Here is a 23,883-nt window from a genome sequence, read left to right as displayed (position 1 = left end):
AATCCACAGCTGATACACAGTTCAAGTAGGATAAGGCGCAACTAAGGTTTAAAGAGACACCTCCAAAACCTGGGGTTTGCACAAATGATCCAGAAAGCCCTAAGGTGAGATGTGTAGGAAAGAGAGATGCCCATCACCACTTCCTGGTGCCTGAGAGTCTGAACTGGGCACAGCAGTAACTATGGTGAAGGGGCTGGGGAGGGTGCAGGGCACAAGGGGAACCCAGGGCCATGGTCAAGCTGGGGGAAAAAGAGAAGGTGGAGGGAACATGCAGCAAGAATGGCATGGAGAGAGGAGGAAGGTAAACTGTCCAGAGGGAACACAGGCTCCCTGGGACAATCTGGACCACAGAGACCAGTAGGCTGTGATCTGGACATGTAAACACAGCAACTTATCACAGAGCCTCTGTGTCACTGAAAGCTGGAAAGGCCCTTGGGGATAAGGGCTGAGTCTACACAGGAATAGAGGCTGACACTGCAGGGAGGGGTGCTGGATTCTGCTGGTCTTGGCCTTGGTGAGAGCTCAGGCTCCTCTCCATCCAGCACCCCATTTTGCTTTCCCTGGCACTCACTTGTCAATCACTCACCCCATTGGCACACCAGCTCGATGGGGCAGGAATATGTCGTTCTGTACTAAGAATCAGAATGGGGCCCAGACTGCTTTAGGATGACAAGGTCATGCTGGCCCACCCCATCCAGGAGACCCCCACTACCTGGCCAGATGCCTGTGTCAGTGCTTGCTCCTCCCTGTGACCCTGCCTGGTGGCCAGGGCTCTGGCACAGAGACCTCTGGGAGACCTCAGCTCATGACTCAGACTGCTGCTGTCATCTCCCCTGTAGGCTACTGGGTGGGCTGGCTCAGGCTGGATGGCCACTTTTCGCTGAGAAACCTCAGCCTAGGCAGAAAGTAAGAAGTGGGGCCACCAGCCTAGTGGAAATAGCCCATTTGCCCTGCCAGTGTGGCACAGACCCAGTCAGGGAAGGGGAACCAGCTCCAGCTCTGTACTCACTTGGTTGTAGGAGGCACCTGGCTGTTACTCAGTTTCTTCAGTCTGTAAAATGGGCCTACACTGTTATTGTGAAAATAAGTAGAAATGACATGCAAGAACATGATATTTATAGTAAGTATGTATCAGGTATTCTGAGAACCAAAAAGGAGAGACAACCAAACTATTTTATTAAAAAAACAAATAAAAAACACCCTTAGATATAGTGGTTTCAGGCAGATTCTCCAAACTGTCACACGAGGAAGAAAAATAAACAGGTTCTACTGTATTGAGAGCCCTGATCCTGCAGCAGAGAAGCCCAAAGGTGCGACGCTTAGGAGAGGCTGACCCCGCTCAGTCAGGTTTTGCACATTCCTAGCCTGCCTGGGCCCTTAGCTTTGAAGCCCCTGAGCATACCTCAAGGGCCAACGCAGCCCCTTAGCCCTACCTGTAGCACGTAGCCTTCCCGGGCACTCTGTTCCCGGCCCAGAGCCACCCTCAGCTGGTCCTGCAGGAGCCGGTTCTGCTCCAAAAGATCTGAGGCCTCCTTCTGGCTCTGTTCCAACTGTGGGCAAAAAGACACACAGTTTTAAGCAAAATAATGGTAACAAGTGGAGGCAGCACATAGCGCAGGCCCACAGTGGCCTTCCCGACTGGCTGGGCTGGCACACATGGGACTCACGTCAGCAGATATGCTAAGTGGGCCTTTACCTGCAGCATCTGGAACCAAAGGTTCTAGCTCGGGCTGTAAACAACACCAGCGTCCTCATTACCCTGGGCACCCACATAATCACACCTGCTTAAGGACCCAACATGCAGGCCCCATCAGGAAGGAAGGGCTTTGTGCCTGCGTCAGAAGGAAGACACCCTGCCGGGTCCTTGTGGTTTCCTCAGGATGGTCAAATAGGCCAGTGCTGCCTCTAGGCAGGCCTCAATCCAGGCCCTGCCTTGGCTTCCACCAGTTTTATACATTGGATTCCACATAAAATTCTGTTTTTAAAAAGGCTCCTGAAAGTTCCACAAGGTGTAGAAGTGAACAAGCTACTTCACACTGCTTTCCACAGCATTGCATTCATTCACTCACCGTTCCACCTCTGCCCTGGGTATTTCCCAGGTGCCTACCGGACACTGGGCTGCATGGGCCACCCACCCTGCCCTGCCCCCAGGGGAGCTGGGCAGGCAGCAGACAAACAGGGTGCTGCCAGGCTGTGCTGGGAGAAGGATGGTGACCCTGGGCTGATGGACACTGCTGTCTAAAACAAATTCATGGCCTAGTGTGTGGCCTGCTGGGCAACAGGCCCATTCTGGCAGTTTGGAGCACTGGAAGCTTACACTGTTATTTTATAAGAGGCATAGAAAATGGAAAAAAATCCAAGTGTTAATGCTAATGATAGATGTTAACCCCACAGATTTAATAAAATAGGGAAAAGATGAAAAGTGAAAGGCCAAAGTGGCAAATCTTTAACTTTAATTAGCTACTTATATAAAAGGAAACATACTGTTGAGTATTCTTAAAAGGCAGGTACAAGGCCATACCTCCCTGGCCATGGAACTCTACTGAGACTTATAAATCTACTGTTTAAGTTTTGTGGCTTTGATTCTGGATGATTTTAATGAAGAAACATCTTCTGTTAGAAGCGCATGGACTGGCTTACTTATCTCCACAGTGCAGCCAGCCACGCCAGATGACAACTCACAGGGGACCCTTCATCTCGGTGGGATAGTGGGGGTCACCTACCCTGCCTGCCAGGCTCACCCACCACGGCCTCTGTTTTACACCCCGAATATCTAGAATCCAGCCTCTACCTCTTGCTGCCTGCCCCTCCACTGCCCGTCCCACTGATTGTCATCAGATCTCTTTGAGTGCATTGGGCTTGTCTCTGCCTCGACCCAGGGCTGCTCAGGGCAGATGGAAACCTAAATATGCTCACAACCCTCCCCTGCCTGAATCTCTAATTCATGCTGGAAACAGGGTAAGACAAGGCCCCCTGATCAGCCTAGGGTAGGACAGGGGCCACTCCTGGCACTAAATTGCAGTCCCCCACCATATGGTGAACTCTTCTATCCTGGAAAGGCCCAGCAGCACCCCCACCACACTGCACTGTACACCAAGGACCAGTACATCCATCTGTCTGTCTCCCTAAGTGGTATACAAGTCCCTCAGGGGAAGGACCATGTTACCCTCAGTGTTATGTGGCTGAACCATGCAGGCCACCACCATGCACAGCAGGTACTAGGGGAAGGTCACTGCGTGGAACCTGGCCACCTGTCTGCCCACGGCCACTCCTGGTCATTACCTCCTTCTCCAGCAGTGAGGTCAGCTCATGAGTGGAGAGTTGATCACTTCCAACCTCAGAGGAGGACAGCAGCAGGGGGGTAATGGGAACCTGCTTTTCCTCCCGGAGAGGGGTGGTCTCCACCTGATGCCACCGCTGCTCGATCTCCACGTGGACATTCTGTGTCTTGAGGTCAGTGGCTCCAGGTAGCCCCGGGCTCCGGTCGACCTCCATCCGGAGGGCTGCGTCGGTGCCTGGCCCGTCCACAGCATCGAGTGTCCCGATGCGCCTGCGGCGTTCTTCCCGTCGCCGCGCACGCTCCCGCTCCAGCTCCCCTGGCTCTGCCTCAGGGTGGGTGTCGGTGGGTGCTGTGGCGCTAGCCCTCTCCTGAGCCAAGGCCTGCTGTATGGGGCGGAACTCGGCCCAGTCAAAGGTCTTGGAGCGCCCCTCCCGCCTCCGCTCCCGAGCCCGGCTCCTCCTCTGCTCATGGTCTGGCTCCCCATGCTCTGGCTCCTGCTTTTCACTGGGCCTTGGGCAGGTCTCAAAGGAGGAGCTGCTCCGGTTCTTTCCCTCTGGCAATGAGCTGGGGACAATGAACAGCCCGTCAGGTGTGGCTCCTAGTGACGGCTGCCCAGCCAGGCAGAGGGCCAGCTCCACCACCCTCACCCATGCTCCCATCCAAGCAGTGGCCCCACTGGGTCGGGAAGAAAGAATACTCTGCTTTTACCCCATCAATACTTCCTCGGAGGGAACCCAAACCAGGTTCTGAGTGGGGATGGGAAAGAAAGAACCATACATGGCCCAGAGGTTTCCAGCAGGACATAGGAGGGTCCCCTAACTGCAAAGTGCCCTGTCACTGGAAGGATGGAGCAAATGTGGGCCCTGCCCAGCTCAGAGCCAAGGCCCAGGGCTCCGTTAAGGCTGTGCTGGGCCGGGCCACCATCCAACAGAGGCTGTGAGGGAGGCAGACCCAGTGGCACATGTACACTGGCCCAGGCTCGTGACTGACCATGTAGGACTTGAGGATGACATGGGAAGCCGGGAGCAGTAGCAAGACCGTGGCCTTCCACTCTCTCCAGGAGAGGACACAGCTCAGGCCCATGCCTCTGATGTCTGCATCTAATGAGTTTTGGGACTTGGCCTCGTAGCACTAAAAAATCCATATTTTCCACAAACTGTAAAAGCCCACATGGCACAAACACAAATGCTGGAAATACACTGGGGGAGGGCAGGCACCCCCACTGACTCCTAGGCATGCTGATTCTGAAGTTAGTTCTAGCCCAGAAGACAATCGCCAGATCAACCTTCCTACCAAATAAAGCCTGGGGTCTGTGGGCCCAGAGACTCCACATGGAGCCAGTGCCCAAGTGCGGAAGGGAATGCAGAATGTCAGACAGGTGCCCATGCCATGAGCAAAGAACATGTGTGTGCTCGAGTAATCTTCACACATACTGTGAGGTCAAAGCCACAGGCCTGCCCTGAGTCATCCCAAAGCTGACTCCTCCCAGCTGGGACCCTTGACCTGCAGCCCTGAGCTAGCTGGGAAGCGCTGGGCAGGTGAGTGCCAGCAGCCAGGAAGACCTCAGGACTGCACTGTCAGCCCCGCCCCGTGGAGCCCACAGCTGCCTTGGGAGAGAAGCCCAAGTCGCCTTTCTCGCTTTGCTATGGAGGCCTCCCCAAGGTGCTCGGAAAGAACAGGGGCCTTGTAACGCTTCAACCTCTGCTCCTGACTGGGACAGTTGGGGGCAGCCACTGAGGCCACCACAAGACAGCCCCTTGATGACAGGGTGCCCCTTTCACCTTGATGCATGGGGCACTCCACCAAAGAACAAGCCAGCTCTCCTAACGGGACACCCGAGGGCCTGCCCCAGCCAGCAATTCCTGGTCTTACCAACTCAGGAACAACTCAGGATTCTGTTCCTTTAATACATGAAGGAATGAGCAAACGCTGCCAACAGACACAGGAAAGAAGGAAGAAAGAGGTAGTTGGACTCTCTTTCTGCTGTCTTGTTTATGCTTGTGAATGCTTAGTGTTCACGAGGAGGAGGAGGCAAGGATCTGACAAAAGATCTGGCATGGCCACAGCTACCCCAGGCACCCTGGTGTGATGGCCCCCAGGTACGACTTCCAATAAGAAATACACTTGAAGAATCATTCAAACTACACAACCTGGAAAGTGTAAAAGAGGTTCTCAGGATAGGCGAAGGCTCTGCAGCCTTGAGGTGAGGACAGCGGAGTTCTCAGCATCAGAGAACCAGGCCAACACTGCAATCTTCTCCTTTTTAAACTGAAAACAGTAAGTTTCTGATCTTTAGGGCAGGAGGAGGAAGGGATGCAGTGAATCATGAAGCAAACAAATCATGGACTATTATTACCATAAGTGAGAACACAATTTTCCAACTTGGGCTCCAGCACCAAGAGTTTCAAAGAGTTTTCCCTGGTTGTACAGAAATTCAACAGATGTTGGAGTTGGGCAGAAAGACCAAGAAAAAGAAACAGTGTGGTGCCTATGAATGCAGCATCCAGGGTTGCCTCCCCTGACTGGCACACAGCTGCCAGAGAGGCCTGCACCCTGGCCAGGGGGAGATTCACCCCAAGTTTAGTCCTGATGGAGGCACAAACAACCTGCACGTCTGGGCTTAAAGGACGAAAAGGTAAGCTGAGGCAGAAAAAAACAGGAAACCAATAGAAGACTGAGTGGGGACAGCTGACAGCAGGACAAGGGTGGGAAGGGAGAAGCTCTGCTGGGACAGGCACAAGCCCAGGCCCCAGAACAGCAAGTCCATAAAGGAGTGAGGCGGTGTCACCCTGGCGATCTTACCTTGTCACATCTGGGGCTGAGGCCGGGTGGACATGCTTCATGATGGTCTGGATCCAATTCCGCCGGATGCCGGACGTCATAGCAGAGAGGGTGTACTTGCCCTCCTTTGTCTACAAGGCAGACAAAGACAAGGTGTCTTTGGTGACTTCATCTCCCACCCCCAAAGGAAGGCCTACAGGGAGGACTGTGGCCAGTGCCACCTGTGTGCCCCACTCGGGATAAGCGAGAGATGGAGAGCAAGGGAGAGCAAAGCTGTGGACACTCGTCTGCTTTTATGGTAATGGCTACCTTGAGCAGCCATTCACCAAATGCCTGTTAATGCCTCTGCACTGGGGCCACTCACCCTGCCCTTTAAGCAGCATATGGTCAGCAAGTGAGAAATGGCCTCTGGCACCACACAAGCGGAGGGGTGGGACGCATGGGTAGCATCCCGTGTGGAGGCCATGCCTTGTCTCTGCACCTGTGAGCTCCCACTTTGTGGAATGAGGGTGTCAGCACTGTTCTTTAAGCTGCTCAGGCTACTTGTAAATGAACCAGTGAGACTCATCCGCAAATCAGCGGATAGGAGATGAGCTCACCGAGACAGTTTTAGGATGGGCAGTGGCACTGCTAGGGGCCAGAACACAAGAGCCTGTGTCCTGGGCTGCAGCGCTGCACAGCGCAGCTCGGACCTGGCCTCGCCCTCCGCCACAGGCCCGCACCCCAGCACACCTCCCCTGTCATCGGTTTCCCTGGGAGTAAGCCCACGTGGGGTTACCCCCAGGCTCGGTGAGGTGCTGGCCCCTCCTGTCCCAGCTCTCTCTGTACCCCACTTACTCTCATCCCTGGGTGCTTCCAGAGCCTCACCTCAGTGATCTCCGAATTTCTTCCTATCACCTCACCTCTCACCTTCAGTGAGCTCTTTCCTAACCTGGGCCCACGCTCTGGCTGCTTGCCTGATGATCTTAGAGAACCTGTCATGGCCTCAAACTGCCACCAGCCAGTGCTCTAGAGGCTCCCCTCCTTCTGCAGGAGGCTTGCCATGCTCTGGGACACACAACCCCAGCCCTGCCCCCTCCCTCACGAGGCTGGAACCCCAGCCGCAAGCCTTCCTCACGGCACCTCGCACTGCCCCATTCTCTCCTTGCCCACCACCTCTGTGCCTGCCTGCTTGGCCTCCTGCATCTACCTTGCCTCCTCCCAGACCACTCTGCACATGCTGCCAGGTGTGTCTTACTAAGGCAAGGCCACCTCGTGTCTTCCACCAAGTTTCAGGGCTTTCCACGATCCCAGGACAAAACTGCCTCTCGACCTGACACACAGGGCTCCCGGGGAACCACCCCGACCCAGCTTCTGCCCTCAGCTCCGGGCCTTGCCTCTCAGGATTCTTTAGCTCTTGGGCTGAGCCCCTCCAGGAAGCTTCCCTGCTATGTTGAAAGCAGTCTCTCCTGAGTCACAACCTTCAGTGCACGGGGCTCACAGAAAAGCAGCACAACTTGGAAGAAGCTCACTGCCCCCAACCAAGGGTAGAGTGAAGAGGGGTCAGACTGATGGGTGAGATCAGCCAGAGGGTACAGGCGACTCAGAAACACCCTTGCCATGAGGAGGAAAATAGGTGGATTCTCAGCAAACTAGCACCAATGTGGTTCAGGTCACAGCGTCACTGAAAAGAAAGTAACCCTAGAACAATTAAGTTGTGACCTGCTCAGTGATGGGAGCTGACTTAGTGATAGACCACCTCTTATTTCCAGGATGCCCTGCCCAGAGAAACCTGCTCTTCAGATGGGCAAGTGGGAGTGAGGGGCAGGGCCCAGAAAGCCAGAACTTGCCACTGCCTCCAGTGCTGTCCAAAGAGAGGAGGCTCAGGGTCTAGTTTTTCTGCCCCTCATCCTGTATGGATGAGGGGCAGAAAAGTGTCACAAAGGGCTGGCAAAGGCCACCAAGACCCATCAGCTCATGCCCTGGAGCCAGGTCACTGGTACAACCTCCACCTGTGATCTGGTGCCCACACAGATAGCCCACATGGAGGGAATGCAACAACCAGCAGCATGGTGGGCTGGCAGCTGGCTCTCTCCTTATAATGAATTCACTGGCCTTTGGGTCTGAGCCTCTGTCTCTTAAGTTTGGTTAATACAAGTCAATTCTAATGTACCTGATCTACTCTGAGTCCAGGGATACCACCGAGTTTCTGGGCCCAAAGATCTGAAGGTATGACCCTGTTAAAGGTGATCCTACTGGAATTCTAGCCCTCTTTGAGAAACCAAGTCCTGGGACATGCCTATATGGTGGCATGCTCTAGGACATGCCTCTGCCAGGCTACTTGCTACATATCAGGCACTCCAAGTAGGGCTCTTGTAAGGAAGAATTAGCTTTGCCCAAAGAGAGGTCTGGCCTTTGTCTCAGCTCTTGAGAGGTAACCTGTGAGACCCTGTTCTTCAGATGGGGCTAGTCATGCAGAAAGCCCAGCTATGGAGTGACACGGCTGGGGCTTGGGCCACATGAAACCAGCCAGCTGCCATGGGAGGGTTGCAAATTATGCTCGACCACATGGGCAATAACTCGGTCACGAGAGCTATCGGATCGCAGTGACATCCTGGCTGCTGAGACTTGGGCGAGCTTCCTGGGCTGGAAGCTCTGTGTACTGCCGCACATCACCTGAGAGGGTAACACACCCCTGAGGACATGAAAGCTTCCTGTTCAGGGCCCTCCCAGTCCAGCTCTCCTTGGGTCCCTCCCTCTGGTTGGTTCTGATTTGCAGCCTTCTGCTGTAATAACCAGTTGTAAGTTCCGAGTCATTCTGGCTAACTCTTGCACCTGAGGGCAATTCTGGGCACTGCCCCCAAACTTGCAGTTGTGTCAGAACGAGAGCAGACTGTGCCCTAACCTTGAGCCCAGTTGCCTCTAGGTAGCCCTTGGGCCATCAGCTTTGATGAACTGCCCAATGAGAACCACTTCATTTGTCCAATCAGATTATTTTTTTCTGAAGGGAGGGGCAATGGCCTTATCTCAGTCCTGACAAGGTTGTGGGAAAACAAAGGACCTTGAGTGGATGAATGAATGTACAAACAAAACAGTGAGTGAGAAAGAACCTGGTACTCTGAGAGTTAAACAAGTAGCCCTTTCATTCTTACTCTCCATGTCCCTGGTACCTTATCCTTCTAACTGACCCAAACTTCAGTGTTTAAGAAAAAGGAAGAACCTTCAGTGACAAAAATATAAACAGTATTGAGAAGACAGACACTGATGTGTAACTTTTGTTCAGAGAGCAAACAGAGGGCGGGCTTGGGTGCTGCAGGACAGACAGGACAGGGCACCAACCCTGAGGAGAACGTGTGTCTGCCAGGCATGCAGGTCAGGCCTGCCCACAAGTGTCCCCCGATCAGGACATCAAGCTCTTGGAGAAACGCCCCAGCCAGCCAAGCTCATGCCTCCCACCTCCACACCATGCCTGTCTCCGAACTCTGCCCCAGGCTCACATGTATCTGAAAGCCGTAGTTTCTCTGGACTGGATGCTCTGTGACATCATAACAGGCAGACAAGTCGATTTCCCCGTCCAAGTCAGCTGCCTGCAGAGAGAAATGAGTGTGTCTTGAGAGATTTAGAAAGTAAGAGTCAATGCAAGAGGAGCACATTTCCATGTTAACTTTTTATTTATTTATTTTTATATGGAACACCTCACAAATTTGCATGTCATCCTTGCACAGGGGCCATCCTAATCTTCTCTGTATGGTTCCAATTTTAGTATATATGCTGCCGAAGCGAGCATATGTTAACTTACTTTTAATGGGCAAATACGTTCCTGAGCCAGGATGCTACCTACCCTCCGCTACCCAAAGCACCAACACCATCGTTAACCCTGTGCATCCTGCCCCTCTACTGGGGATTCTCAAACGTGAGGTCAAAACCCCTTTACCCCCTTAAATATTGAGGACCCCAAAGAGTATTTTTTTATGTGGGTTTTGTCTATTGATCTTACCATATTGTAAAGTAAGTGAAAAAAGTAAACATATTTACTCATTCAAGAACATGAATAATTTCATTTTTAATAAGAAATATTTAAAAAATCATAAGACATTTTTGCCAATTTCTTTAATGCCTGGCTTCTAAATACAGTTGGACTTTCATGTTTGTTTCTGTATCAATCTGCTTGATACATTATTTTGCTTAAAGTATATGAGGACAGTCTGGTCTAATGCAGATATGGAGTTGGCAAAGGAGATGTATTCTAATGTTTTCTTCAGATAATTATGACTATTTTCTTTGACAAGTGGTGGTTTTCTTTTCTCCCCTAGTTGTATTGGGAAATAACTGACATATGTCATTGCATAAGTTTAAGGCAGACAGCATGATGGTTAGATTTACACATATTGTGAAAAGTGATGGTTTCTTAAAGGTTAACTGCAAAGTGGGAATCTGAAATCATATCAGAGAATGTTCTGTACTCTGTTACATTGAAACTCAGTTTTATCCTGCCCTCTTGATGCACCTTTTACCACACATGGTTTTGTAACATTATGTATTGGTCATCTGGAAGACACTGAGGTAGACCCATCTCCAAAATGTTGACACATTTTATTATACATATCAAAACATCACATCCGTTAGTATCACTGTCTATTTCATCAGGAGAGTCTGTAGTAAAGGGAAGCTGTCAAGTTCTGATGGTGAACACAGTTTTCCAAAGTTCCAATTATGTTTGAGAGGTCAAACTGTATGATGGGCAACAGATTCTGTCAGTTTTCTTTGAGAAGACTCACTTGGTTCATTTTCAAGAAAAAATCTCAAACACCCAAACTGAGTGACCACTTGTCTGTGGGTCACTCTTTCAAGGGACTCGCCTCACCGTCCATTTCCAATCACAGAATATTACAAAAATGAGTATTCAAGGATTGGGACTTCATTTAGTAACTTTTACTGTCCTGTCAAAGCCATGAGAGAGTGGCACTGAAGGACATGTGGCTGGATGCCATGTGCTGCCACGGCCTGACCCTGCTAAGGTGCCTGCAGTCCCGCCCACCAAGGCTTCCACTATCAGTGCAAACTTCCAATGCAATGAGAAAAGTACGTGTCATTCTAGTTTTATAATAACAGCTGTGAGTATCTCCCCCCTCTCTGAAAGGGTCTCCAGGGCCCACAGAACACACTCCGGGAACAGCAGCCTTATGCATGGACAGTCAGACACTCTCACGGGCTCCTGCAGTCCCTGGCTTCAGGCGCCACCACAACTACTACTACCATTTTACGTCTGCCTTGTATCACTAGTATCTTTTCACTACAGTCCATAAAGAACTTAGTATTTTTTAGGGTGAGGGTACATAAATACAGTTGGCCCCTGAACAATGTGGGGGTTAGGGGCACTGACCCCCACACTGCTGAAAATCTGACTCCCCCAAAACTTAGCTAACAGCTTATTATTGACAGGAAACCTTACCGACAACATAATTAACACGTATTTTGTATGTTTTACGTATTATGTACTATATTCTTATAATAAAGTAAGCTAGAGAATAGGTGTTTTCCAAATTGTCACAACAAAAAAATGTTTCCAATATATTTATTGAAAAAAAAAAAACCTAACCTCCCATATAAGCGGACCCATGCAGTTCAAATCTATGTTGTTCAAGGATCAACTGTACACATAACCAGCTCCCTAATGGTAGATATTTAGGCTCTTCCCAATCTTCTGCCTTTATAGAAGAGCAGGAACAATTCGTCTGAGACATGGGAACATACCTGAGAGATTCTTAGAGTGCAATGCAAGGGAAAAGTAGGAACACAGACTTGCCAAAATGCTCAAGAGATCTATTTTTTTGGTAAGTGAAGAAAAAAGAGCCCCTTCTGGTTGGTCTTTGACCATGGAACCAGGCCTATCAACTGGGCCAACCAAATTCATCTGCACTCCTATCTTTGTCCAGAAGACAGGGACAAGATGTAGTTTAATTCTTTGAAAGACTCAATTCACCACAAAATCTCCCTGTAGAAAAACACAACAGCTCATACTGAGTTTTAAAATAAGACATTTTCTAGTGTTTTTCAAAGAACAGAGAAAAGAAAAAGTTGCTGAAGCCCACAATCCCAGGTGCCTAAAGCAGGGCCTCAAAAGAGCCAAACACAGGCAGGCCCCAATCACAAGAACATCAAAGGCTAACAGCGCCCTCCCTGCTCAGACTTCCCAGCAGACCTGGGCTGGGGACTCTAGACGGCCATGCAGACACCCATCAACAGACAAAAGGAGAAGCAGGAGGAACCAGGGGCAGGCTGGAGGCCCCCAGGTGCCACTGGACCCCTTCAGCTGCCTCTGCAACAGGGGAGAAGCCAAGACACTCACCTCCTCAGCCACCGAATCCCTGTAGTATCTCAGGCTTTGATCAGCAAGGACAAACCAGTGTTTCTTCCACTAAAAGAGAAGGAAAACAAGACTCAACTACCATGCAGCCCACTTACTTCTCCAAGGTAACCCATAGCCAATCCTGGGGCACCCCCCCAGAGCACAGGTAAAGCAAAGGGCAAGCAGCCCCTCCCGTGAGTGGCGGACACACAGAGGACTCTGCTTAGGCCACAGGAAGCCATGCGTGCTTGACCTCAGGGCACTTGCTGAGCCGCAGCTCCCCAGTGACGAGGCAGCATGGAGCTGGGGTAGGCCACAGGCTGTGGGCTCCCTGTAACCCACAGTGGTGTGGCTGGTGAACAGTGCTCCGCTGTCCTCAATCTCATCTCCAGAGGCTGCAGAAGTGGGTGGGCCCTCAGCACTGAAAAGTGGTGTGAAAATGGCATCTCCACCCTAAGGTAGCTGTCCGTGAGCCACAGCCACTGGCAGGTTCAACAGAGGGGCCCGCCCACCTGCAGCCAGCAGGATCAAACCAAGTGGCCAGAGTCCCAAGTCTTCACTGTAAGTAGCAAGGAGGCAGACTTGAGTCTTCAGGGAAAGCCAAGGGGATTGATATGGAGGAGAAAGAAACACAGGATGTTTCGGCACAATCACTCAGAAAGCAGAAAGTGGAGCGTGGGAGTGCGGGTTTGGGGCCTCTGGTGGGACCTAGCAGGCTCTTCTTCATGCCTCCTTGGAGGCCTGGCCTTCTGCCCCAGGCAGGATCAAGGTGGAGCTGGCAGGTCCAGCTGCAAATGGCTCTTCCTGCTCACATCTGATGGCAAGAATGTGCCACAGTGGCTCTTCCCAGGACTGCGGCTGAGCTGGAGACTGAGCAGGCACAGCTGTGTGGTCCTTGGCGGCTACCCACCTGGCTGCAACCCCAAGCCACCCCCACAACCAGGGGCTTTCGCTGTCCCTGGGAAGCCCGGGCTCTCAGGGAACCTTTGGGAAGATCACCAGGTGGAGAACTAGTGTTGTAGGATGTCCCCATGGCTTGAGGCTGAGACTGCTGCTGGATACAGACAAGCAATCTATCACACTGGCAGCAGGCACACCTAGTTGGTGCCTCTCCACTGGCCCCCACCTGACAGAACTGGGGTGGGACAACTGCATGTCTCCCCTTCTCTGAGGAGGTGTGGTTCGTGGCCACAGGACTGGTCCAGGAGACAAGGGGCATGCTGAAGGTGGGGATGGGGCAGAACTCACACTGCTGGCAACAAGGCCAGCAGAACCTCACACCTGCTCCCTGGCCCACCAGGAGCACAGCAGCCCCAGGCACTCACCTGGCCATCCTCGTACTGCTTGGTCAGCCAGCCTTTCTTGAAATTCAGTAGGTCAGGCTGAGAAAGGGAGAAAAAAGAACAGTTCAGAGGAAAGCACTGCACTGAGGCATCCTGGTCATGGGCAAGGGGTGATCAAAGGGGCAGAGGCACTTCTACCCAGATGAGGCGGGCAGCAGGAAAAGGGATTTCTCTGCCTGCCAGATGAGCCCCGTGTGGTCCCCTGGCCCCAGTGGGTGCTGCCGGAAGGCACGCCACAGGCACGTGTGTCTCTTGAGGAAGAAAATGCGAGGCTTGCCAGGCTGACAGGCAGGAAGGACATAGCCCCTTGCCCCAGGGCTGCAGCAGCAGGGCTGTTAGCTGCTCTGAGACAAGCCCTGCTACAGGCAGGGGTTACCTGGGAGGCTGAGAAAAGCAGCCCAGACAGTCCTCCTCAGTTTAAGTGAAGGGGAAGACCTGTAGTGATGGCTGAAAGAATTCAGAAGCCCTCACAGAAGTCACAGGAAGACTGAGAGGAGACAGAGCAGAAGACCAAGGAGCAGGAACCATGTACTAGAGGATGAGTTTTGGTTTCCATGTCCCTACAAGAAGCAAAAGCAGGACAGTAGCCAGGACAGCAGCCAGCACAGGCCCTGCTTGGGGTGTGGTCCCTGCTGGTCTGTCAAGCACTTGTATGTCCGAGGCTAAGGAATGGCCCGAGAGCACCTTTAGGACCACCCGTGGACCGTCTGCAGCCTGCCTGGCCTCGCCTGCATCTCCGCACGGGCACCTGTACGGCCAGAACCTATAGAGACAGGCATTCTCCTTCCCCTTGCCCCACGTGCTCTCTTTCTAAGCCATCTTGACCACACACAGCCGCGGCATCTGTGTGTTCCAGACTGCAAGGGAGTCAGACGAGGTGCAAAGTGGCAGGACAACGACCAGCAATATGTGTTCTCAGAGCCTCTGCTCCAAACCCTTGAGCACAACCCAGACTCAAGGAAAAACCAAGCTTCATCCAGGTAAGAGGCTCCTGTCCTTGCCCTCCATTTCACGTTAGTGTGTGGACGGTGGCCCAATGCCCTGGGGAGCCCTGCACCCCTCAGAAAGTTGAGGAAAAGACAGAGAGGAGCCACAGGGCACTGCATGCAAGCAGCTGCTCTTCACTCCTACGGCCTCTGGCATACCTCTCAGCTCCCCAAGGGAGTGATGGCCTGCCTGGATGCTGGCTGACCACTCCCCACGGCCGCGCTCAAACCATCTGAAGCAAAGGTCTCTCTCCCTCCCTTTGCGGGAGACAAGAACTTCCATCAAAAGGTGGGGGCTGCTGCCTCTAAAATGTCACAGAAGAGTGGGAGTTCCTTGCTGTGGTCCTGATGCCCTGCAGTCAGGCTCCTGCTGCCCTCACTAGGTGGCCCGCTCCAGCGGAGACCTCAGGGCTCAGGGGTGTACATGTGGCCCAGACAAGGGCAGGAAGCAGTGTCTGCTTCCTGGCACAGACACAAGGGCCCATGCACAGACGGGATAGCCAGTGTGGATGCAGGGACAGAAGCAGACAGCGACCCCAAGAGACAGAAGCAGCGGGAGGAGCATCTCCAGGTCTCAAAGCACAGGTGCCTGGGCTCACCGTCAGGGAGGACTCCGTGGACCTCCTGTCCAGTGACTTGGCTCTTCGGTGTGGAGACAGGGGGGAGGCCGAGGCATCTGGCAGAGGAGCTGTGGGGGCTTCGCTGGGGAGGTCCTGTGGCAGAGAGCAGCCGCCAGTCAGTACAAGCCAGTCAAGAAGGGCACGGAGCAGGGAGACCAGCAGCCAGACCTGGGGGTGGGGGATCAGCACTGCAGGGGCCCTGTTCCCAGGCCAAGAGGGAGGCACTTTGTCTGGGTCCCTGTGGCAAGTCTGTGCCAGAGTGGGGACAGGAGCCTGCACCCCAGGACCCCTCGTCAAGTGCCTTCCGTACCACACAGTAGGTTCCGAGCACCCTGGCTGCCAGAGTGGCCTTTTCTTTTGGATGCATCGGTCACCATCACTCTCCTGGTCCTGCCCCCACCCTGGCCTCTCAGGGTCACAGAAGAGCAAGCCCTGGGCTCTGTGGCAGTGAGCAGCAGAGCACCTCACAAGCCCAGAGAGAAGCTGGGAGGAAGATGAAGACTGGACACAGCAGGGCCACGAGAGGTGGGCGGGCTGCCCAGGAGGAGGAGGAGCTCAGGAATGGACTCTACCTCAGGGACTGAACAGAGAGACGAGGGCTATGGTGCCACTGGAAAGAAAGAGGAAGGCAGGTGCTCAGCCTTGTGGCTGGGTTGCCTCAGAGAAAGAAAGCAACTGTAGTTACAACTTGGGATCTGAAGCACAACAGAACAGCCATTAGCAGAGACAGATGCGGTTCTGACAGGAGGACGTGCATGACAGGCTTTGTCCTCATGAAGATGAGACCCAAGTACACAACATGGAACAAGCGGGAAGCCCAGCAGACACGTGTGTGTGTGTGTGTGTGTGTGTGTGTGTGTGTGTGTGTGTGTGCGCGCGCGCGCGTGCTGGGAGCCTGGGAGCATGAGTGCGGCCGGGTGCTGGCTGAGCCCCAGGTGGCCCACAAAGCTCAGCCTGGACCTCAGTGCTGGCCCCAGGCCCCAGGCGCTCACCCGCTTCCTGGGAAACGCCCTCTTTTCGCTACGGCCCTGGCGAGTGTCACTTGACGGCAAGGGCCCAGCGGACAAGTTGGTCTCCATGTGTTCTGCCTTCTCAATGTCCAAGGCCTCAAATTTCTCAATTACCTGGGACCTCCTGAAAGAGAGAACACACGGCTGCTGATGGGGAGACAGGGTTCCCCCACAGCCTGAGGTGGGTTTGGTCTCTGGATTCTGAGGGGCTCTGTCGGCCAACACCCCCATGCCTGCCCCATCCCAGCATTGTCTGGGCCTCCTTTCTGCAGGGTGTGTGGGCTGTGCACACTACATGCTTGGTCCATTCACCTCTGACACTCCGCCCTGAGCTCCTTCTCCCACCACTGCAGAGAGGTGAGCCGGGCATGGCAGCAGCTCACGGACAAAGGCCTCCCCCTCCTCCAGGCATGTCCTTGCCCGCTTCCCCCTATGCTGGAGGCCCTGTGTAGCCTGTTGTGCTGGCACACTTGGCAGTCACACAGCTCATCACTGGCATCCTCTCTTTAGCCACAGGCATGATCAGAAGGCAACCACCACCGCGGAGGATGGCCTCCATCCTCATTGCATTCCTCAGCAGGTCATGATGCAGCCCCCTCTCTAGGGCACCCCAAATTTAGCAAGAAAAAGGCCCATGAATTAACATTATTTCTGCCACAGTAAAAAGAATCAAAACCCAAATTAAAACAAAAACAAAGCAAGTTGATTTCATGTGAAAATGCCGGGGGCACCGTCAGGCCATCTACGGCTGGAGACGAGCTGAGATGGGAGCGAAGCAGGCGGAGGAAGGGCGAGTAACGTCACACAGCGACACAGCAGGAGAAGGTGGAGAGGGGCAAGACCTGAAAGAAAATAAGGCTGGAAAATGAATACACAGAAGAGGACTGCTTTTTAAAATCAAATAATGGTAAGTCAAAATTATCCAAAGAATTAAAGAAACAAAAACCCAAGGTGATCACTAAGGGAGACCATCCTTTTCCCTGAGTCACAGGAGTCACTGTGGAGGGCGTGTGTAGGGTGGCCGGTGGGGCACACTGGCTGCAGCCCAGTCCTCACCCACGTGGGCTGCCCCCCTAGGGGGCGCAGGACTGGGAGGGGGGAGGGGGCGGGATGCTGTTAAAAAAAGAGGCAACAGGCCCATAATGGAGCCACTTGTGCTGAGCCCATGCCATCAAACCAAGACTTAACAACTGACTTAACCACAGTTTCAACTTCTCTTAGGAGTGGAATCTTAAACCAGTCAATCTGGAATACCTGGTGATAATGAGGTCATCTGCCTGACAGGCCTCTGCTGTCCCCCAAAGGAGGGCAGCCATGCCTGAAACACTCTGATCTTTGCTAGTAACTGCCTTGTCCCCATGTTCTGCCTATGTAATTCTTTCATTTCATATAGCTCTTCAGAGTCCCTTTCTGTTTGCTAGTTGGGATGCTTCCTGATTCATGAGTCACTGAATAAAAAGCCAGTAAGATTTTAAAATTTTATGCAGTTGGATTATGTTTTTTTACAGATTAGGTGGCAGCAGTGGGATCAAAAGGACACTTTTGACAGCTCTGGGGACAATGTAAAACACAGGTGTGGTGCCTGTGAAGCCTCTGAGTCCTCTCTTGCCATTTCTAAGGGTCATGGGTGAGTTCCTCTTGGTTTTGAGGTCTGCTGTTTGCAGAGTTCCTGATCTGTTTTTCCACAGTTTACCATTTGACTGGAATAGTTACACACTGGGCACTGCTGGTAGCTCAGGCCACAATCCTGTTTAATGGGATCTGAGCCCTTGGTTCAGTCCCTAGATTCCACACTGGAAACTGCTGGTAGTTTACTCTACAGTTCCCCATTTGTCTGGAATCCCATCTTACAGTCCTCATTCTTCAGGGTCTGCTAGTTCAGTCCTTTCCCCGTTTCCTAGTTCCACATTGGGAATTGCTCCTGTACCACAAGGCCTTTTCCTGACCAGTGTGCAGTAACATCTTGGTTACTACTAGTGTGTTAATGTTCACGAGGTAAAGGCAATTGTTAATGGGAATCTCACTAGCCAAAAGCCACAAAATTGGTGAGTACAGGTTGAGCCCTCAAAAGCCCTCAAAAGCTCACCATCTAACTCTAAGACTCCCATGTTAAGATAAGTTGGTCGTGGAATGGGTTAGACTGGCACTAGGTTATCCATCAACCTCAAGAAAATTTCTTGAGGAGCACTGTAGGATGCACCCACATCCTCTATGCCTGTGACTCCTGTGGGGACAAGTTCCTGGACGCCAATAGCCTGGCCCAGCACGTGCAGATCCACACGGCCCAGGTGCTTGTCATGTTCCAGACTGATGCAGACTTCTACCAGCAGTATGCACCGGGCAGCATGTGGCCAGCTGGGCAGGTGCTGCAGGCAGGGGAGCTGGTCTTCTGCCCTCGGGATGGGGCCAATGGCCAGCCTGCTCTAGCAGAGACCCCCCACAGCCCCTGACTGTCCACTGCCTGCTGAGTAAGCAGGCATCCCTCTTCCTCCTGTTTATTTAAGGATGGATGGCACCCTAGAACTGAGAGGCATGGCCCCACTCCCTAGAGAGAATAAATTTGAATATTTTCTAAAAAAAAAAAAAAAGGTGCACTGTAGGATGCCACACAACCCAGCAGTATTAATATAGCTCTTCGGTATTAATCTGGCTCCAAGAGATCCAAAGCTTAGGGAAAAAAAATGGTATCCTTAAGTTCCTAATTCTACCTTCTGGAATACTTGCGTATTTTAAGAACTATTGCTCAAGAAGCTATAGGTATCCACAAAAACAGCAAAATGTGACCAAAGACAATCTACAATTACAAAGACTATTATAGGGAAATGTTCCAATTAGACAAAATAATTTACTTTAGAAGTATATTTAAAAGCAAGGATTCCCAAATCAAACAGAATGAAAAATACCTATTTTAATTGGCAGTAGAAGCTTCTAAAAGGTGACCAGATTCCAAAATAACTTCATTGAAAGTTGCATTACAAAAGGCTAATGAAAAATTAAAGACACAAAAGGTATCTAAAACAACTCTTCAAGGGGGCCACCACCAAAACAATGGCTCAGAAACCCCAGTAGTCAGTTGGAACACTGGAAAATGGATTGTCCTGAAATGTTTTGTGTGAATCCTTCAAGACCAATTCAAATGCCCCCCATCTACCTTTGGAGGGCCCTGTATGGGCCACATCAGAGTTGATGGGACTCTGGGGGATTCTCTGGCAAACTGCTACATTATTCCCATAGACAGCCAAGGGTAACTAAAATTAAACACCCTGCCAAACTGTAGCAGATACAGAACCTGTAGAGAGGATCCCAGCAGGAGCCAGGGAAGGGTGACATTCTCACCAGAGTCAGTGTTCCTGAATCTCTGTAATGCTCAGTTGGGAGACAAAAATAACACTTCACGTTTCCCTTCCTTTCCAAACCCAGACCCAGTGGTTACTGATCCCTTTCTTTTCCAAGGATAGTTACTGCCTTCTTGCTTGTCAGGAGTATCTCCTGGGAAGGTAATATCCTTGGGATCCTCTCTGGGGATCCCTCTTACATCTGTGGTTGGGGGTTGTTCAATGTTGCCAGAAATAATTATTGTTTATCTGAGCTGAAAACTGACAAGATACATAAGAGAATTTTAAAAAATAACTGTGGTCAGGAGTTGGTCAAATTGGAAGCTGATACTCAGAGCCTGATAGGGACTTTTTCAGGCCTTCTTCCCTAGACTAGAATAAAATTATTTTTCCAGAGGAAAAGGGAAACATTTTGAGGCCTTTCTGGAAGGATTTACTAAAACATTCCAGGAGGATTAAAGATGGCAGCGTGAGAGGTGAGACAGAGGCTCCCTCCTAAAACTGCAAATAATATGAACATATAATTAATTTAACTAATCCTGAAAGAGCAACAGGAAAGATGTCAGCGCCAGACTGCATACACCTGGAGAAAAGAGCAGACCTCATGGAACAGGGTAACGTACCAAAGCTGTGGCCAGGTGGGACCCAAGCCCTTCATGCACCCCAGCTCGTGAGGAAGAGAAACGGAGCAGGGAGGGAATGGAAGGCTTGGGACTGCTGAATACCTAGCTCCGGAGATCTACTCTGGGAGCACAGACCTACATTTCATGGTGCTTGCATGATACTCTCATGATTAGGGGGTTGGAAAGCTAAGACAGGCAGAATTCCTGGATAGACGGAGATTCCAGCCACTTATGGAAAGCAAGGATCCATATCTGTCTGCTCTGGGACAGTGGAGACAGGCATAGACAGGGAAGCAGGAAACAGCTCTTTCCTCCCCCAAGGCACCAACACCGCTCCCCTGCAAACCCCAACCCCCGACACTGCTTCAGGGACTGAGCAGCTCCAGAGAGTAGAGCTTCTGGACACTAGAGGGTGCCATACACAAACATGAAACGCCAAAGGAACCTGGTTCAAAGTAAAATTATTAATACAATTCAGAAAGATTTACATGCCATCGACGCCATGATCCTGAAAGGGAGTTCAAAATAAAAATCATTTACATGCTCATAGAGGTATGAAAACATATTCAAGAACTCAGGAATGAATTCCGGTTGGAGATCCAATCGTTGAAGAGCACAATGGAGGGTATTAAAAGCAGATTAGATACAGTGGAGGAGATGATAAATGAAACAGAAACCAGAGAAGAGGAATACAAAGAAGCTGAGGCACAGAGAGAAAAAAGGATCTCTAAGAATGAAAGAATATAGAGAGAATTGTGTGACCAATCCAAATGGAACAATATTAGCATTATAGGGGTACCAGAAAAAGAAGAGAGAGAAAAAGGGACAGAAAGTATCTTTGAGGAGGTAATTGCTGAAAACGTCCCAATCTGGGGAAGAAGATAGTCTCTCAGGCCATGGAGCTGCACAGATCTCTAAACACAAGGGACCCAAGGAAGACAACACCAAGACATATAGTAATTAAAATGGCAAAGATCAAGGATAACAACAGGCTATTAAAAGCAGCCAGAGACAGAAATAAGATCACATACAAAGGAAAACCCATCAGGCTATGATCAGACTTCTCAGCAGAAACCTTAAAAGCCAGAAGGGAGTGGTATGATGTATTTAAATCAATGAAGCAGAAGGGCCGGGAACTGAGAATACTTTATCAGGCAAGATTATGATTTAAATTTGAAGAAGGGATTAAATAATTTCCAGAGAAGCAAAAGCTGAGAGAATCTACCTCCCACAAAACATCTCTACAGTGTACTTTGGAGGGACTCCTATAGATGGAAGTGTTCCTAAGGTTTAATAGCTGTCACCAGAGGTAATAAAATCACAGTAAAGAAAGTAGAACATCTAATTACTAATCAAATGCAAGATTAAATTAACTATCCCCAAAGTCAATCAAGGGATAGACAAGAGTATAGAATATGATACCTAATATATACAGAATGGAGGAGGAAGAAAAAGGAGGAGAAAAAAAAAAGAGAACCATTAGGATGTGATAGCATATTAAGTGAGTTAAGTTAGACTCTTAGATAGTAAGGAAGTTAACCTTGAACCTTTGGTAACCATGAATCTGAAGTCTGCAATGGCAATAAGTACATACCTATCGATAATCATCCTAAATGTAAATCGACTGAATGCACCAATCAAAAGACCTAGAGTCACTGAATGGATAAAAAAACAAGAGCTGTCTATATGTTGCCTACAAGAGACTCACTTTAAACTCAAGACATACACAGACTAAAAGCGAAGGGATGGAAAAAGATATTTCATGCAACTAATAGAAAAAAGCAGGACTTGCAGTACTTGTATCAGACAAAATAGACTTCAAAACACAGAAAGTAACAAGAGACAAAGAAGGACATTAAATAATGATAAAAGGGTCAATCCAAGAAGATATAACCGTTATAAATATCTATGTGCCCAACACAGGAGCACCTACATATGTGAAACAAATACTAACAGAATTAAAAGGGGAAATACAATGAAATGCATTCATTCTAGGAGACTTCAAGACCCCACTCATTCTGAAGGACAGATCAACCAGACAGAAAATAAGTAAAGGCACTGAACAACACATTAGAACAGATGGACCTAACAGACATCTACAGAACTCTACACCAAAAGCAGCAGAATACACATTCTTGTCAAGTGCACATGGAACATTTTCAAGAATAGATCATATACTAGGCCACAAAAAGAGCCTTGGTAAATTCAAAGATTAAAATTGTACAAACCAGTTTCTCAACCACAAAGGAATGAAACTAGCAATTAATTATGCAAAGAAAATGAAAAACCCCACAAACACATGGAAACTTCACAACATGCTCCTAAATAACCAATGGATCAATGACCAAATAAAAACAGAGATCAAGCAATACATTGAGAAAAATGACAACAATAATCCAACATGGCAAAATCTGGGATGCAGCAAAGACCGTGCTAACAGGGAAGTATATTGCAACACAGGCCTACCTCAGGAAAGAAGAACAATCCCATATAAGCAGTCTAAATTCACAATTAACAAAGCTAGAAAAAGAGGAACAAATGAGGCTCAGTCAGTAAAAGGAGGGACATAATAAAGATTAGAGCAGAAAGAAATAAAATCAAAAAGAATGAAACAGAAAGAATCAATGAAAGCAAGAGCCGGTTCTTCGATAAAATAAACAAAATAGATAAACCCCTAGAGCGAGACTTATCAAGAAAAAAAGAGTCCACACACATAAACAGAATCAGAAATGAGAAAGGAAAAATCACTACGGACACCACAGAAAGACAAAGAATTATTAGAGAATACTATGAAAAATTATATGCTAACAAACTGGATAACCTAGAAGAAATGGACAACTGTCTAGAAAAATACAACCTTCCAAGGCTGACCCAGAAAGAAACAGAAAAGCTGAACAGACCAATTACCAGCAGTGTAATTGAACTGGTAAACAAAAACTACCTAAGAACAAAATCCATGGACCACATGGCTTCACTGCTGAATTTTATCAAACATTTAGTGAAGACGTAATACCCATCCTCCCTAAAGTTTTCCAAAAAACAGAAGAGCAAGGAATACTTCCAAACTCATTCTATGAGGCCAGAATCACTCTAACATCAAAACCAGGCAAAGACACCACAAAAAAAGAAAATTACAGACCAATATACCTGATGAACATACATGCAAAAATACTCAACAAAATATTAACAAACCAAATTCAAAACACATCAAAAAGATCATCCATCATGATCAAGTGGGAATCATCCCAGGGATGCAAGTACAACATTTGAAAATCCATCAACATCATCCACCAAATCAATAAAAAGAAGGACGAAAACCACATGATCATATCCGTAGATGGTGAAAAAGTATTTGACAAAATTCAACATCCATTCATGGTAACAACTCTCAACAAAATGGGTATAGAGGGCAAGTACCGCAACATAATAAAGTCCATATATGCCAAACCCACAGCCAACATTATACTTAACAGCAAGAAGCTGAAAGCTTTTCCTTCAAGATGAGCAACAAGACAAGGATGCCAACTCTCCCCACTTTTTATTCAACAGACTTCTGGAGGTCCTAGCCATGGCAATC

General features: G+C 49.8%; 1 protein-coding gene and 1 non-coding gene across 14 annotated transcripts in view; both read right to left on the bottom strand.

Moving 5' to 3' along the window:
- Positions 1 to 23,883, bottom strand: part of MPRIP (myosin phosphatase Rho interacting protein) — a 171,480-nt gene that overhangs the window by 24,998 nt on the left and 122,599 nt on the right. For 10 of the 13 annotated variants that reach the window (XM_036894043.2, XM_036894044.2, XM_036894041.2 and 7 more), the window contains 8 exons: positions 16,331 to 16,472; positions 15,318 to 15,431; positions 13,715 to 13,771; positions 12,390 to 12,458; positions 9,538 to 9,627; positions 6,083 to 6,192; positions 3,283 to 3,844; positions 1,434 to 1,550 (listed from right to left, as the gene is read on the bottom strand). In XM_036894043.2, the coding sequence (XP_036749938.2) occupies positions 1,434 to 1,550; positions 3,283 to 3,844; positions 6,083 to 6,192; positions 9,538 to 9,627; positions 12,390 to 12,458; positions 13,715 to 13,771; positions 15,318 to 15,431; positions 16,331 to 16,472 (1,261 nt within the window). Of the gene's footprint in view, positions 1 to 1,433; positions 1,551 to 3,282; positions 3,845 to 6,082; positions 6,193 to 9,537; positions 9,628 to 12,389; positions 12,459 to 13,714; positions 13,772 to 15,317; positions 15,432 to 16,330; positions 16,496 to 23,883 lie in introns of all 13 variants that reach the window. The other 3 variants (XM_036894042.2, XM_036894046.2, XM_057500767.1) reach the window with 2 other exon arrangements.
- Positions 9,721 to 9,827, bottom strand: LOC118916812 (U6 spliceosomal RNA). The gene has a single exon (XR_005026546.2). It is a non-coding gene; the product is annotated as a U6 spliceosomal RNA (small nuclear RNA).

The sequence above is a fragment of the Manis pentadactyla genome, chromosome 4, assembly GCF_030020395.1.
Source record: "Manis pentadactyla isolate mManPen7 chromosome 4, mManPen7.hap1, whole genome shotgun sequence".
Classification (NCBI taxonomy): domain Eukaryota; kingdom Metazoa; phylum Chordata; class Mammalia; order Pholidota; family Manidae; genus Manis; species Manis pentadactyla.
The sequence above is the reverse complement of the archived record's forward strand: the minus strand, read 5'-3'. Positions and strand labels throughout refer to the sequence as shown.